General features: G+C 42.9%; 1 protein-coding gene across 2 annotated transcripts in view; it reads right to left on the bottom strand.

Annotated features, from left to right (window-relative positions):
- The window catches only part of PARL (presenilin associated rhomboid like), a 43530-nt gene that overhangs the window by 13250 nt on the left and 12739 nt on the right, over nucleotides 1-17541 (bottom strand). Inside the window, exons 5-7 of one of the 2 annotated variants that reach the window (XM_066347572.1) lie at nucleotides 12477-12572; nucleotides 11160-11309; nucleotides 8528-8598 (exon numbers count right to left, since the gene is read on the bottom strand). In XM_066347572.1, the coding sequence (XP_066203669.1) occupies nucleotides 8528-8598; nucleotides 11160-11309; nucleotides 12477-12572 (317 nt within the window). The remainder of the gene's footprint in view (nucleotides 1-8527; nucleotides 8599-11159; nucleotides 11310-12476; nucleotides 12573-17541) is intronic. The other variant, XM_066347573.1, reaches the window with a different exon arrangement.

Here is a 17541-nt window from a genome sequence, read left to right as displayed (position 1 = left end):
TCAGTGCACTCCCTTCCCTTGTTAGAGCAGTGTCAGAGGCAGCCTGCTAAACAGTGGATTTAAACAAGATTCAGGCCCTGGCTGGGTAACTCAGTTGATTAGAACATCATCCCGATACGTCAACGTTACAGGTTTGATCCCTGGTCAGGGTACATACAAGAATCAATCAGTAAACGCATAAATAAGTAAAATAAGTCAATGTTTCTCTCAAATCGATAAATTAAAAAATGTAAAAACAACAAAGAAACAAGATTCAAAGTTTCATAGCAGCCTGACCAGGCAGTGGCATAGTGGCTAGAGTGTCAGTCTGGGACACTGAGAACCTAGGTTCAAAATCCCGATGTTGCTAGCTTGAGCACGGGCTCATCCAGCTTGAGCAAAAGGTCGCTGGCTTGATCATAGGATCATGCACATGACCCCATGGTCACTGGCTTGAAGCTCAGGGTCACTGGCTTGAGCCCAAGGTGGTTGACGAGCAAGGGGTCACTGGCTCAAACAGAGACCCCAGGTCAGGGGCACATATGAGAAGCAATCAATGAACAACTAAGGTGCCGCAGCTATGAGTTGATACTTTTTTTTTTTTGTATTTTTCTGAAGCTGGAAACAGGGAGAAACAGTCAGACAGACTCCCACATGCGCCCGACTGGGATCCACCTGGCACGCCCACCAGGGGCGAAGCTCTGCCCACCAGGGGGCGATGCTCTGCCCCTCCGGGGCGTCGCTCTGCTGCGACAGCGCCCGGGCCATCTTTGCTCCAATGGAGCCTTGGCTGCGGGAGGGGAAGAGAGAGACAGAGAGGAAGGGGGGGGGGGGGTGGAGAAACAAATGGGCGCTTCTCCTGTGTGCCCTGGCCGGGAATCGAACCTGGAACTTCTGCATGCCAGGCCGACGCTCTACCACTGAGCCAACCGGCCAGGGCGAGTTGATACTCTTAATCTCTCTCTTTTCCTGTCTCTCTCACTGAAAAAAAAAGGAAACATCGATTTGTTGTTCTACTTATATATGTACTCATTGGTTGACATTTAAAAAAAATTTTTATTGGCCCTGGCCGGTTGGTTCAGTGGTAGAGCGTCAGCCTGGCATGCAGGAGTCCCGGGTTCAATTCCTGGCCAAGGCACACAGGAGAGGCGCTTCTCTACCCCTCCCCCTCTCCTTCCTCTCTGTCTCTCTCTTCCCCTCCCACAGCCGAGGCTCCACTGGAGCAAAAGATGGCCCAGGCGCTGGGGATGGCTCTGTGGCCTCTGCCCCAGGCGCTGGAGTGGTTCTGGTCGCAAAAGAGCGACGCCCTGGAGGGGCAGAGCATCACCCCCTGGTGGGCGTGCTGGGTGGATCCCGGTCGGGCGCATGCGGGAGTCTGTCTAACTGCCTCCCTGTTTCCAGCTTCAGGAAAAAAAAAAAAAAAAAAAAAATTATTTGAGAGGAGGGGAAAGAGAGAGAGAGAGACAGGAACATTGATCTGTTCCTGTACATGTTCTGACTGGGTATTGAACCCACAACCTTGGTGTATTGGACAATGCTCTAACCAGCTGAACTACTGGCCAGGGTCCTGAAAAGCATTTTAAAGCAGCCATCATAAAATACTTTAATGAGCCATCACAAACATGCTTGAAACAAATAATAAAAAAAAAGGCACAGAAATAGGCTCAGCAAAGAAATAGAAGATATAAACTTTAGAACTGAAAAATACAATAACCTAAAAAAACCCCCACAATGGATGGGCTCAAGCAGAATGAAAAGAACAGAGAAAATAATCAGTGAACTGGAGACAGAACAGCAATTAACCAATCTGGACAAGAGAGGAAGTAAACTTAAAAGAATTAACAGAGTTTCAGGGACCCATGAGATGGTAACAAACGGTCTAATACTGTGTCAGCACAGTCCTAGGAGAGAAGTATGAGGGTGAGGCTGAAACAGTAGTTCAAGAAATAAAGGCTGCCTGACCAGGCGGTGGCGCAGTGGACAGAGCGTTGGACTGGGATGTTCGTGACCCCGAGGTCGCCAGCTTGAGCTCAGGCTCATCTGGTTTGAGCAAAAAAAGCTCACCAGCTTGGACCCAAGGTCGCTGGCTCAAGCAAGGGGTTACTTGGTCTGCTGAAGGCCCGCGGTCAAGGCACATATGAGAAAGCAATCAATGAACAACTAAGGTGTTGCAACGCGCAACGAAAAACTAATGATTGATGCTTCTCATCTCTGTTCCTGTCTGTCTGTCCCTGTCTATCCCTCTCTCTGACTCTCTCTGTCTCTGTATAAAAAAAAAGAAAAAGAAAGGCTGAAAATTTCCCCAAAAGAATAAACCTATAATTCCAAGTAGCTAGGCAAAATTCAAACAAGGTAAACAAAACAATACCCATGACAAGACTTCTGGAAATTACAAAGGAAAAAAATCATTAAAGCAGTAAGAGAAATGAAACCTTACCTACATCAAAAAGCTATTTAGCCTAACCAGGCAATGGCGCGGTAGAGAGCGTCGGACTGGGATGCGGAGAACCCAGGTTCGAGACCCCGAGGTCGCCAGCTTGAGTGCAGGCTCGTCTGTTTTGAGCAAAGCTCACCAGCTTGGACCCAAGGTCGCTGGCTTGAGCAAGGGGTTACTCGATCTGCTGTAGCCCCACAGTCAAAGCACATATAAGAAAGCAATCAATGAACAACTATGGTGTCTCAACGAAAACTAATGATTGATGCTTCTCATCTCTCCCTGTTCCTGTCTGTCCCTATGTATCCCTCTGACTATCTCTCTCTCTGTCAAAAAAAAAAAGAAAAGCTATTGAGACCCTGGCCGGTTGGCTCAGTGGTAGAGCATCGCCCTGGCATGTGGAAATCCTGGGTTTGATTCCCAGCCAGGGCACACAGGAGAAGCACCCATCTGCTTCTCCACTCCTCCCCCTCTCCTTCCTCTCTGTCTCTCCTCCTCCCATAGGCAGGGCTCCATTGGAGCAAAGTTGGCCTGGGCGCTGAGGATGGCTCCATGGCCTCCGCCTCAGGCGCTAGAATGGCTCCAGTTGCAATGGAGCAATGCCCCAGATGGGCAGAGCATCACCCCATAGGGGGCTTGCTGGGTGGATTGTGGTCGAGCACATGTGGGAGTCTGTCTCTCTGCCTTCCCACTTCTCACTTCAGGAAAATACCAAAAAAAGAAAAGAAAAGGCTATTTAAATAACAAGGGACTTCTCTTCAGATTATGGAGGACAAAAAGGAATGGCCCAACACTTTCAAGTGCTGAAAGAACTGTCAGCCTAGAATTTTATATCCAGTAAAAATATCTTTGAGAAAGGAAGAAGGAATCAAGGCATTTCAGACAAAGCAAAGCTTAGAGAATCTGTCATGAGCAGACCTCCCTAAAAGAAATGGCTAAAGAAAGCCCTCTAAACAAAAAGAAAAATGATAAAAGGAGGAATCTTGGAATATCAGAAAGTAAGGACAATGAAAAAAGTAAAAATTATATGCAAATACAATAGATTTTCCTTCTTCCTTGGGATTCTCTAAATTATGTTTAACGGTTAAAGCAAAAAAAAAAAAAGCCTGACCATGTGGTGGCAGTGGATAGAATGTTGGACTGGGACATGGAGACCCAGGTTCGAGACCCCGAGGTCACCAGCTTGAGCATGGGTTCATCTGGTTTGAGCAAGTCTCACCAGCTTGAGTCCAGGGTCGCTGACTTGAACAAGGGGTCACTTGGTCTGCTGTGCACCCCCCCCCCCTGTCAGGGCACATATAAGAGAGCAATCAATGGACAACTAAGGTGCCGCAACGAAGAATTGATGCTTCTCATCTCTCTCCCTTCCTGTCTGTCCCTCTCTCTGTCTCTGTAACTAATTAAATAAATACAAAGTTTCAAAATATGTTTAAAAAAATTTTTTTTTAATTCAGTAAGAGGAGGGGAGGCAGAAACAGACTCTGCATGCGCCCCAATCCACTTGGCAAGCCCACAGGGGGCGATGCTCTACCCATCTGAGGTGTGATTCTGTTGCTCAGCAACCAAGCCCTCTTAGCACCTGAAGCGAAGGCCATGGAGCCATCCTCAGGGTTTGGGGCCAACTCGCTCCAATTGAGCCATGGCTGCAGGAGGAAAAGGGCGGGGGGAGAGAGACAGAGAGAGAAGCAAGAGGGGGGAGGGGTGGAGACATAGATGGGCACTTCTCCTATGTGCCCTGACTAGGAATCAAACTTGGGACATCCACATGCCAGGCTGATGCTCTGCTACTGAGCAAACTGGCCAGGGTTAGCAAAATTTTTAAAAAATATTTTTATTTATTATTTTTAGGGCAGGAGGAGAAGCAAGAAGCATCAACTTGTAGTTGCTTCTTGTATGTGCCTGGGACTTTGAACCTGTGACCTCAGCATTCTAGGTTGTCACTTATCTACTGCACCACTACAGGTCAGGCAAAGCAAGTATTTTAACAGTGACTAATACTATAAATGTATGTACAGGAAATATTTAAGACAATTATAATTTGGAGAGGTTATGGTGATGAAAAGAGAGGTTAAGGTTCACTTTAAACTGGTAGAATGAGACTACCCGCAGACTCTGATAAGTGATGTATATATCGCAATATGTAGAGCAGCCAACAAAAACGTTATACAAGGCAATACATTCCAAAAGACTACAAACAAATCAAAATGGAATTCCAAATGAATCTGTTCTGGTGATCATTTTATTTTACTGGAAACTTTGTAAAGAAGAGACTAAAAATATTCTCCTGACTGAGCAAGAAAATTCACTTTATGTACAGGTTAGATCAGTGATAGTTAAATCAATGACATTACAAGAAACAGATTATCATAATATTGGTAAACAAATTCAGCCTATGATAAACCTATCTACAAGTTCAAGTGAAAAAAACTTCTTTAACATTTTAACAAGCACTATTTCCTACAACAAACATTTGATTGATCTTCGCCATCTCACGATAAAGAGTTATGTCTGGCAGAAAGTAAACTTTTTGAAAAGCAGAATATTAGGGAAGAGCTTCCTGCCAACAACTAGTAAGAAACTCAGTTTTTAAATGAGATTCAGAGGTCGCCGGTTCAAAACCCTGGGCTTGCCTGGTCAAGGCACATATGGGAGTTGATGCTTTCAGCTCCTCCCCCCTTCTCTCTCTCTCTGTCTCTCCTCACTCTCTTTCTCTCTCTGTCTCTCCCTCTCCTCTCTAAAATGAATAAATAAATAAATAAATTACACGCAATACAGAAAAGTATAACAAATAAATGAGATTCAGAATATGCATAGCTCTAACTAAACAAAGCCCTTACCAAAATCTAGTACTCTTAACAAATTCTTGCTCTCTAGTGCCAATATGATAATTGAAACATTCTTTGTCTCCATCTTCAAAAAAAAAATTTTAGGCCCTGGCCGGTTGGCTCAGCGGTAGAGCGTCGGTCTGGCGTGTGGGAGTCCCGGGTTCGATTCCGGGCCAGGGCACACAGGAGAGATGCCCATCTGCTTCTCCACCCTCCCCCTCTCCTTCCTCTCTGTCTCTCTCTTCCCCTCCCGCAGCCAAGGCTCCATTGGAGCAAAAGATGGCCCGGGCGCTGGGGATGGCTCTGTGGCCTCTGCCTCAGGCACTAGAATGGCTCTGGACGCAACAGAGCGAAGCCCCAGAGGGGCAGGGCATCGCCCCCTGGTGGGCATGCCGGGTGGATCCCAGTCGGGTGCATGAGGGAGTCTGTCTGACTGCCTCCCCGTTTCCAGCTTCGGAAAAATGGGGAAAAAAAAAAAAAGTAAAAAAAAAAAATTTTAGAGAAAGAGGGAGAGAGAAAAACATTAATTTGTTTTTCTACTTATTTATGCATTTGTTGTTTCTTACATGTGCCCTGACCAGGGAATGAACCTACAACCTTGGCATATGGGAATAATGCTTTAACTAAATGAGCTACCCAGCCAGCCAATAGTCTCCGTTGTCTTTTAAGAAGGGTAGTAAGCCCTGGCCTGATAGCTCAGTTGGTTAGAGCACTGTCCTGAAGTGCAGAGGTTGCTAGTTCGATCCCCAATCAGGGCACATGTAGGTATAGATCAATGTTCCTGTCTCTCTCCTCTTTCCTCTCTCTCTAAAGTTAATAAATTGTTTAATTAAAAAAAAAAATTTTTTTTTTTTAGCCTGACCAGGCAGTGGCGCAGTGGATAGAGTGTCGGACTGGGATGCAGAGGACCCAGGTTCAAGACCCCGAGGTCGCCAGCTTGAGCGCGGGCTCATCTGGTTTGAGCAAAAGCTCACAAGCTTGGACCCAAGGTCACTGGCTCCAGCAAGGGGTTACTCGGTCTGCTGATGGCCCGTGGTCAAGGCACATATGAGAAAGCAATCAATGAACAACTAAGGTGTCGCAACGTGCAACAAAAAACTAATGATTGATGCTTCTCATCTCTCCATTCCTGTCTGTCTGTCCCTGTCTATCCCTCTCTCTGACTCTCTGTCTCTGTAAAAATAATAATAATAAAATAATAAAAATAAATTAAAAAAATTTTTTTACAAAGGCAGTAAGATTAATACTTCATATTTTCTAACACAATTTTATCATTAGTGCTTCCCCTCCAGATTTCTTATGAAAAATATATACCTGATGATTTAGTTTAATTTTAGCCAAGAATGAATGGAAATATTTGGGAATACTAATTATATCACCATGGCTCTATGAGGCTGGGATTTATTGATTTTTTATTAGTTTGAGTCCAATGATGACATATGCCAGGGAGCAAGATCTCATGTGTGCCCTTGTAGGACTCTGAAGATGACTAGGTCCCACTTCACATCTCTTACTACATGTTCCTTACCATGCTAAGCATGCCAACACCCTGAATTACAGATCAGAATGTGTGTTACCCCATTTATATGGATAAGCTGAGGTTCAGAGAGGTTAACTAATATGTCCTAGAAATCACAGAGACGTCGTAGAGCAGGATTCAAATCCAGTCTAATCCCAATACCAGGCTGCCACTCTAGCCATCTTGGGCTTATTTCTTACTTTCCTTTTTTCAAAAATAATTTTATTTATTTAAGAGAGAGATGAGATAGAAGAGAGAATTTAGAGAGTAAGGGAGAGAGAAATTTGATTTGTTGTTCCACCTATTTATATACCCACTGGTTAACTCTTTTTTTTTTTTTATTTATTCATTTTTAGAGAGGAGAGAGAGAGGGAGAGAGAGAGAGAGGAGAGAGAGAGAGAAGGGGGGAGGAGCTGGAAGCATCAACTCCCATATGTGCCTTGACCAGGCAAGCCCAGGGTTTCGAACCGGTGACCTCAGCATTTCCAGGTCGACGCTTTATCCACTGCGCCACCATAGGTCAGGCCGCCACTGGTTAACTCTTATATGTGCCCTAATGGGGACTGAACCCACAACACTGGTGTATGAGGATGACAATTTAATCAACTGAGCTACCCAGCCAGCGTCTGGACTCCATTTTTTATAGGTGAAGAGGAAGTAACAGTTGTTTGAGGACATATCAAGATGCCTTCCCAGATCCTCTCAGCTAATGGGAAAGTCTCTTCACCCTCAAACCTCCACAGTTACCTAGAATACACTCGGCCCTTTCAGTGTATATTAGATGTGTATGTTTTCTCCCCAACTAAACTGAGCTAGAAGTCACAGTCTACTTCTGATTCATCTCAATGGTCTTTACTGCCTTCACACATAGATGCTTAGTTGGTAAATGAGGTACAGAATAGAATTTGAAATACATCAATTATACCAGCACCAAATTTTCTATGTAAAACAAAAATTCCATTAAGGAAAAACTTAAGAAAGCATGTAGGCTGACCTGTGGTGGCGCAGCAGATAAAGCACTGACCTAGATTGCTGAGGCCACCAGTACAAAACCCTGGGCTTGCCTTGTCAAGGCACATACAGGGGGTCCTCGGGTTATGACACAGTTCTGTTCCTGCGATAGTGACGTAACCCAGATTTTGGTGTAAGTTCAAACACCCCCTAGCCTAAGTCACTTACCTATCCTAACACAGTTGTAAAATCATAATCTAGAACATAAAACACAACTAAGCCACAGAAAAAGGAAAAGAACATAAATATACTGTACTGTCCACTGTACTGTGTATTCTTCTGCTGCGTGCAACCAAAATGTTCACCCATGGAGTCCGTAAGTACAACGCTAACAGCTAAGCTGAAACACTCATGTCTCAATTTTTTAAGTTTTTATGGAAGTGAGTGTCGTAAACTCAAAACACTGTATGTCGAGACTGTTGTAACCCAAGGACCTCCTATACAGGAAGCAACTACTACAAGTTGATGCTTCTTGCTTCCTCCCCTTTCTCTCCCTCTCTCTAAAAATCAACCCAAAAAAAAGAAAGCATGTAGGTCATAGAACAAGATTACAGACCTCATTAGAAAAATTAAGTATATATCATTTTGAGGAACATACAAATTATGGGATGATTATTTTACCTTAGACTCTTTTCGAAAATTGAACCTTTTTAGACTTACTTTAAATATAAAATTTTGCCACTTTTTTGTAATTCTAAAATTATTTTAAAATAAAGTTAAAAAGCTAAATTAAAATTTCCTTAAATTATAAATACTTACTGCTCCAAGTGATGGTCCGTATCTTCCTGTGGCAACTTTACACACATAACTGACAAAATTGGAAATAACACCTGAGAAATAAGTCACATTTCAGTAATTTTAGTGAGGTATTACAATGGTTTCCACTTCTGATCTCCACCCTACAGAGTAAGTGTTGGGTTTCTACCTGGGTGACTGTAAGGTGCAGGCATCGATACTTATTCTGTCTATCATTCAGATATCTTAAAGGAAAGAAAAGCCTGACTGCTGCACGACTTGCTGAGTGATACAGGATCACTTAGTTTACCTCTCAGTTACCAGTTTCCTCAGATATAACTGGAAGAACGAACTAGTTTCCTAACTCACCAAGTGTCTGGGAATCATTTGGGTTGCAACCCAAGTACTAACTCATAACCCCTGGAGCAGGGCCAGGGAGTCTACATTTCACCTAGCTCGCCCAATGATTCTGCTGCAGGTTTAAATTAGATGATCCTTTATAGGTCCATCCAATACCATCTGAGCTGATGTGGTTTATTTATACAAACAACTTCCTACAGAGCAGGAATTAATGGCACCTAAAGCAGACTATTTGCACCTACAACACAACTAGTGCATGGCCAAAGAATTACACACTTATCTTACAGTCAAGAGAAATTGCTCAGCTTCCAGTTTTGAGGGATTAGATCATTGGTAGTCAACCTGGTCCCTACCGCCCACTAGTGGGCGTTCCAGCTTTCATGGTGGGCGGGAGTGGAGCAACCAAAGTATAAATAAAAAGATAGATTTAACTATAGTAAGTTGTTTTATAAAGATTTATTCTGCCAAACTTAGTGAAAATCCAACATAAAGTACTTGGTTAAGTAATTATTATTATATGCTTTAACTTGCTGTAACTCTGCTTTATAAATTTTATAAAGTAAAGTTACTTCCCTACTTTATAAATCACCATTACTGTGAAACTGGTGGGCAGTTAGAAAATTTTACTACTAACAGAGATACAAAAGTGGGCGGTAGGTATAAAAAGGTTGACTACCCCTGGATTAGATGAACATGAGTATTTTTTGAAAATTTTTAAAATTAATTAAAAATTTTTTTTTTTTACAAGGACAGAGAGTCAGACAGAAGGATAGATAGGAACAGACAGGAATGGAGAGAGATGAGAAGCATCAATCATCAGTTTTCCATTAAGACATCTTAGTTGTCCATTGATTGCTTTCTCATATGTGCCTTGACCGCAGGTCTTCAGCAGACCAAGTAACCCCTTGCTCGAACCAGCGACCTTGGGTCCAAGTTGGTGAGCTGGTTTTTTTTTTGTTTTTTTTTTTTTTTGCTCAAGCCAGATGAGCCTGCACTCAAGCTGGCAAGCTTGGGGTCTCGAACCTGGGTCCTCAGCATCCCAGTCCAGTGCTCTATCCACTGCGCCACCGCCTGGTCAGGCTTTTTTTTTTTTTTAAGGTAAGAGGAGGGGAAATAATGAGGCAGATTCCTGCATGCGACCCGTCTGGGATCCACCCAGCAACCCCATCTTGGGCCAATGCTTAAATCAACTGAGCTATTTTTAGTGCCTGAGGCCGACACTCAGACCAACAGAGCTATCCTCAGTGCCTGGGGTCACGCTTAAACTAATTGAGCCACTGGCTGTCAGGGTGAAGGGAGAAAAGCAGGTGGTCGCTTCTCCTCTGTGCCCTGACAAGAATTGAACCTGGGATGTTCACATGCCAGGGCAACGCTCTATCCACTGAGCCACTGGCCAGGGCCAAACATGAGTATTTAACACCAATAAAGTCCCTACTCTGGGCCTCATGGTAGATGCTTTCATTTAATCCTTTCTACAACCCCTTGTCATTAGAGTATAAATTATTATCCTCAGAGGTATATAGTCTTTTCTACAACATCACAGAGCTGATAGCAGAAAAAGTATCTGACCCTAGGTCTTTTATTACAAGCTCAGTGCTCTTTACACTACAGAATAATTGCCAAATACACTGTTTTAAATAAAAGGCTTTTAGAAATAAATTTTTATACTTTATGGTTTTAAGTACATTTTACAAAGAGATAAATAAAATTTAACTGACCAATTGCCAATTTAGCAGCATCCAGGAACTTAGAATCCTGCACTGCCATTTCCTGGTAAACGAAGGAAAGGACGCTCTCCCCAGGACCACAGCTAGTGAGTCCATGCTAACCTATATGCTGCAAGAATAAATGCATTCTTGACAATCTACTGGATAGCAATGATCTAAAGCTTTCTGGAAACTGAACAAACAGTGGGAAATAAGCCTAAGGTTACTTAAGAAAGAGTCAGATGACTGAGAGAGCTGGGAAGTCTGGGAACTACTTATCTGTAAAATAGCGAGCCTGAAGCTAAAGAAACCAATGCCTAGTGACATAAAGGACATATTTAAGTTCAACACTAAACCTTAACTCCTGTCTACCTCATTTAAAACTAAACAGCAGTTAAATAATTCACGTAAGAGGACACCCACAAAATCCAAAGCAGGGAAGACAACAGCCCCACTGTCTGTGGTAATCTTCCCTTCGCACAATCTGAGAAACGAGTAGGTACTGAGCACTCACTGTATGTAGAACACGGCTCTAATCATTTCCTCTGTACCTCCTCCAGAGAGCTGGTCCCAAGAATAAAGCTCCTTACCTGCAGATAAGTACACTGCCATGAACTGTTCCTGACCCAGAATGTTCACTATGCTGGAGGAGAAGCTCCACAGAACATACATATTTGCCGCCATGTGGAACAAGGAGAAATGACTGAATGTCGACAGCAACATGGGAGAACAAAGGACCTCTGCAAGAGAAAGGAAACAGGTGATCGTGGAACACAGCCAGTAAAAATGGTCCATTTTAGATTGTTTTTTCATCATTACTGTAAAATCAAACACAGGGAACAAAAACAGAGCCAGTTAAAAAGTTAAGTAAGTTGGGCCTGACCTGTGGTGGCGCAGTGGATAAAGCGTCAACCTGGAACATTGAGGTCGCTGGTTCGAAACCCTGGGCTTGCCTGGTCAAGGCACATATGGGAGTTGATGCTTCCTGCTCCTCCCCCCTTCTCGCTCTCTCCTGCTTTCTGTCTCCCCTCCTCTCTAAAATGAATAAATAAAAACTTTTTAAAAAGTTAAAGAAGTTGGTTTAAAAAAAGCATTCTTCAAAGTGTTATAAATCTATCTTAAATCTCTTTTCTACTTATTAAGCAACTAATTAAAATTCTCAGTTCAGTAAAAGCAACTTGTTCTTATAGCAAAAGTTGGTTAGAAGAATTAGTAAATAATTTCAATGATAGATATGAAGTTGTGTATAACAGCTTTTTCAAAGGGTAAACCTGTAATGATCACGAATCTTTTATTGATTTGAGAGAGAAAGAAAAGTCAACCTGTCACTCCACTTAGTTGTGCGTTCATCAGTTGCCTCCTGTATATGCCCTGACCAAAGATTGAACCGCAACCTTGACACACTGGGAGGGTGTTCCAGCCAACTGAACTACCTGGACAGGGCATGATCACGAACTGTGAGTTATTAAATAATATTTAGATATCTATTATGTGCAGGGAAACATAGCAAGCAGTAAGGGAGTTGTGGTCCCTGTTCTCAAAGAGCTTATAGTCTATCTTCTGATTTTACTTATAATTCTTAGTAAGGACTCATTCTTTTATTTTTAAGTATTCAAAAAATTTCTTTTCTATTGATGAGAGAGAGAGAGAGAGAGAGAGAGAGGCATCAACTCAGTGTTCCACTTAGTTGTTCCATTTAGTTGCACACTCATTGACTGCTTCTCATATATGCCCTCCTGACTAGGGATTGAACACCTGACCTTGGCATGCCAGGATGATGCTCTATCCACTGAACCACCCAGCCAGGGTGAGAACTCACATTCTTTTTAGAGCATTTGAGTTAACATAAAGCATATTTCTTTTATATTACCTCTATCTCAAAATAAAATCATAAAAGTTAGACTTACTGGAGGCTGGATTGGATGTGAAATATCTGATCATTGTCCGCTGAAGAGAAGGTACTCTCCATAAACAGAATACAAAAATATTTGCAGCTATGATACCTACAAAATAAATATTGATAAATTAGGAAGGTTAAAACTTAAGAGCAAAGAAAGTCTGATTGAAAGTCCACCTGAATAAGATTTTTGACCACAATTACATAAGAGTGCATGGTACCTTGAGATACGAATTTAATGCGTCCTGTAACCGAGCTCGGAAGTCAGTCAACTCGTATATCAAACTGCTGATACTGGACCCGTGCGCCAATGCGCCAACTAGCTTCAGCTTCCCGAATCACGACTCGTATTTCGGAATTTCGCTTGGATCTCGAACATAAATATGGACCAAGTCACAGCCTGTATCTTAAAAAATTTGTATGTTGGTCTGTTTGTATCTCAAGGTACCACTGTATTATATACTTGGGGAGAAAAAGTGAGCTAAGAAAAGGAAGCAAAATAATTGTTTTGAAATATCAAAACTGGCATGAGTTGGTGAAGTCAAAAAATTCCTGAAAAACTGCAGATGCTCTAGGCGCTGTCTTCATTTAGATCCAGTTTACTTCTTCACAACAGTCTACTCTTTTAAATCAATCATCAGATCTATAATTATTGTTTGAAAATGGCCACGCCAAAGACAGAAGTAATGTACAGATGCAGGTCCTCAGGCCAAGAGGAGAGACACTATATAACGTCACTTCTTTTTCTACAGCAAATGGTGTGCTTCTTTAACTATGGACTGCTTATGAAACATCTCTGGATGGTCTGAGCAGATGAAGAACCACGTTTGAGAAAAATACCCATCAGCTAAATATTCAGGAATAATCTGAAAGAATTTTGCAAGTGCTTTTGAAAATATGTTTACACATGGGAGCTGGGTGACCTTCATTTTTCTGCAAGAACTGATGTTATTGGAACTCAACTGAGTAGGTTTACTTAATGATAGAATTAACTATTTAGTCACAAACTTATTATTCTTGAAAGCTATAAACTTTTAAAAATACATTAATTTTATGGGTCCTGGCCAGTTAGCTCAGTCAGAGTGTTGTTCTGAAATACCAACATTGTGGGTTTGATCCCTGGTGAGGGCACATACAGGGAGCAACAAATAAATTCATAACTAAGTGGAACAGCAAATAAATGCTTCTCTTCCCCCACCCGTCTAAAAGCAATCAATAAAAAATAAATAAAAATACATTAATTTTATGTACCACAACTCCTTGCACATGGTAGGCCCTTCTCTACTTGAATGAGAGGAATGTAAACACTTATTCATCCCTTCAGTTTCTTTAGGCAGCAACTAGCCCTTTCACCATCCGCAATGATAAAAAGGACTGATTTCCAACATTCCAGTGAGAGGATTTATTCTAGTTCTTTTTTTTTTTTTTAAAGATTTTATTTATTCATTATAGAGAGGAGAGAGAGAGAAGGGGGGAGGAGCAGGAAGCATCAACTCCCATATGTGCCTTGACCAGACAAGCCCAGGGTTTTGAACCGGCAACCTCAGCGTTTCCAGGTTGATGCTTTATCCACTGCGCCACCACAGGTCAGGCTATTCTAGTTCTTGCCAGCTGCTATTTCCTGAAGTTACCTTTGGCTTCTATATTTGCTCCCTCTGTTAGGCTCTCAGCTATCTCCTGGCATTCCTAGTCTTTCCAATCTTTGCTGTCCTACTTGAGAATTAGGGAGGAGAGGAAGTTGCCACTTTTATAGACTCTAAGACATTTTGTCCATTTATTATCTGAGATCTTACAATTGGTGGTGTCATCAATTAACTGGAAGCATTTTTCCTTTCTCCAAAGTAAATTAAATAGTTTTTTATTGTATTTAATTGAATTGATTCCATCAATTTCATCAGATTCTTACTAGTGGGGACTGTGACAGCTATTATGCCATCTCTCATAAGCAACTAAAACTCTTTCAAAGACGGTGAGAGGGACAGTATCTATGAAAGGATGCGGAAAAGGAGTAATAAGCAAGGCATGTATGAGCACTGTGTATGCCTCCTAATAAGGAGTCTGGAACTCGGCAGGGCAGGTGAGAAGAGGAAGGGCAGGACCTTCTCGGATAGAGGAAGAGACCTCAGGGGCATACCCAACGTATGTGTGTATACGGTTAGGAGCAACGGTTAGTGTGTTGCCTGGGGTGCTTTAGTTTCTTTGGGGAGAGTTAAACATATTTACTACCCAGAGAACTCTCTCAGGTCTAGGTTGCTGTACATAGTGACTGAGATAAAGAAGTTAGGTAAAGAAGATCTGAGAATATTTTGCCTAGGTTTTTATGATCAGAAAGATAATCGTCAGTTTGCTCCAATTGTGATTCAATTCAAAGAGAGCAAGACAGGGTCTCTGAATCTGCCTGCCAGGGTGAAAAATGGCAACAACATTTCTGCCTGCGCTGCCAGTCCCACAGGTTACTTCAGGCTACTCCTGAAGCCAACCACCCACAGCACACAGATCTAGAAATCACAAGCACCACAACGCTGCGGAGAAGTAGAGAGCCTCTCTGAGTGAAGAGACTACAGCCAGGGAAATGACTTGAAAACGAGAAAAATAAGCAAATAGACAATATTAAGGTCAACAATAGCCAGAGTTAACACTGCCAAGTTTTCTACCCAAGTACAAGAATCCTTTCTGGTAAATTATGACAATATGGTACAGGAACACACTGTAGTCCAAACCCTTCACTTCTCAGACCAGTGGTCTATGATTTGGCATCCCAGCAGTAAGCTACCAAACAAACACACCTAAAATTATGTACCAGCCAGGACACACAAGAGAGGCGCCCATCTGCTTCTCCACCCCCACCCCCTCTCCTTCCTCTCGGTCTCTCTCTTCCCCTCCCGCAGCCAAGGCTCCATTGGAGCAAAGATGGCCCGGGCGCTGGGGATGGCTCCTTGGCCTCTGCCCCAGGCGCTAGAGTGGCTCTGGTCCCGGAAGAGCGACGCCCGGAGGGGCAGAGCATCACCCCCTGGTGGGCAGAGCATCGCCCCCTGGTGGGCAGAGCGTCGCCCCCTGGTGGGCGTGCCGGGTGGATCCCGGTCGGGCGCATGCGGGAGTCTGTCTGCCTCTCCCCGTTTCCCGCTTCAGAAAAATACAAAAAAAAATAAAAAATAAATAAAATTATGTATATGAACCACTATTATTCATTATAAAACACACTAACGAATGAAAAAGAAATGAGAGATGTAGCAGGTATTTTCTTCCTTGCATATCCTATTTTGAATGCCAATTACAGATAAGAAAACTGACTCTAAGAGGTACAATAAATTTGTGTTGTTTAGCCACCCATGCTATGGTATTTTGTTATGGAAGCCCAAGCTAAGACAATACTAAAATATAAAATACAGCAAAGGCAGTGCTGTGAATGTCTATGTTAAAAAAGAATATAGATCTCAAAGCAATAACCTAACCTTCCAGTTTAACATACTGGAATAATAAGAGCAAATTAAATCAAAAGCAAGCAGAAGGAAGGAAAAAATAAAAACAAGTTTGCATAAATGAAGTAGAGAATAGAAAAATATAGAAAAATAAATGAAACCAAGTTGGTTTTCTGAAATGACTAACAAAATCAACAAACCTTTGGCTAGACTGACAAAGAAAACAAATTCAAATTACTAAAATCAGGAATGGAAGCAGAATGCTACTACTGACTTTACAGAAATAAAAAGGATTATAAGAGAATATGAATAATTTTATTTTTTAGTGAAAAAGAGAGAGGCAGAGGCAGACAAGAGGGGAGAGAGATGAGAAGCAGCAACTTATAGTTGTACCACTTTAGTTGTTCATTGATTGCTCCTCATTTGTGCCTGGAACAGGGGTGAAGGGGTTCCTCTAGCTGAGCCAGTGACCCTTTGCTCAAGCCAGTGACCTTTGGGCTCAGGCCAGCAACCATGGGATCATGTGTATGATCCCAAGCTTAAGCTGGCGACCAGAGGGTTTCTAACCTCGGTACTCAAGTGTCCCAGTTGACACTTGATCCACTAGAGAGGAAGCTGGGGGTAGGGGGGGAATAGCAGGAAGAAACAACTCATAGTAGTTACTTCTCCTATGTGCCTTGATTGGGCAGGCCTGGGGTTTCGAATCAACTATGAATAATTATATACAAATAACTCAGAATAACAGATGAAATTGACAAAATTCTAAAAAGACAAAAACTACTGAAACTGATTCAAGAAGAAATAAAAAATCTGAATAGGCCTATAAGAGACTAAATTAATAATCAAAACACTACCCACAAAGAAAAGCCTGGGATCATATGGCTTTACTCAAAGTAAAAAAAAAAAAAGAAAGAAAAAAACAAATGTGTTCTCTTACAGTTCTGGAAGCTAAAACTATTCTATTTCCAGTAATTTATCTTAAATATATACTTGCATAAGCCCTGGCCGGTTGGCTCAGTGGTAGAGCGTTGGCCTGGCGTGCAGAAGTCCCGGGTTCGATTCCCAGCCAGGGCACACAGGAGAAGCGCCCATCTGCTTTTCCACCCCCCCCTCCTTCCTCTCTGTCTCTCTCTTCCCCTCCTGCAGCCGAGGCTCCATTGGAGCAAAGATGGCCCGGGCGCTGAGGATGGCTCTGTGGCCTCTGCCTCGGGCACTAGAATGGCTCTGGTTGCGGCAGAGTGATGCCCCAGATGGGCAGAGCATCACCCCCTGGTGGGCATGCCGGGTGGATCCCGGTCGGGCGCATGCGGGAGTCTGACTGCCTCCCCATTTCCAACTTCAAAAAAATACAAAAAATATATATATACTTGCATAGAGCCCTGGCTGGTTGGCTTAGCAGTAGATCATCGGCCCGGTGTGTGGAAGTCCTGAGTTCAATTCCCGGCCAGGGCACAAAGAAGTGCCCATCTGCTTCTCCACCTCTCCCCCTCTCTTTCCTCTCTATCTCTCTTCCCCTCCTGTAGCCGAGACCCTTTGGAGCAGGGTTGGCCCGGGCACTGAGGACGGCTCCATGGCCTCCGCCTCAGGAGCTAGAATGTCTCTGGCCACAACAGAGCAACACCCCAGATAGACAGAGCATTGCCCCCTGGTGGGCAT

The sequence above is a fragment of the Saccopteryx leptura genome, chromosome 8 (genome assembly GCF_036850995.1).
Source record: "Saccopteryx leptura isolate mSacLep1 chromosome 8, mSacLep1_pri_phased_curated, whole genome shotgun sequence".
Taxonomy (NCBI): domain Eukaryota; kingdom Metazoa; phylum Chordata; class Mammalia; order Chiroptera; family Emballonuridae; genus Saccopteryx; species Saccopteryx leptura.
The sequence above is the reverse complement of the archived record's forward strand: the minus strand, read 5'-3'. Positions and strand labels throughout refer to the sequence as shown.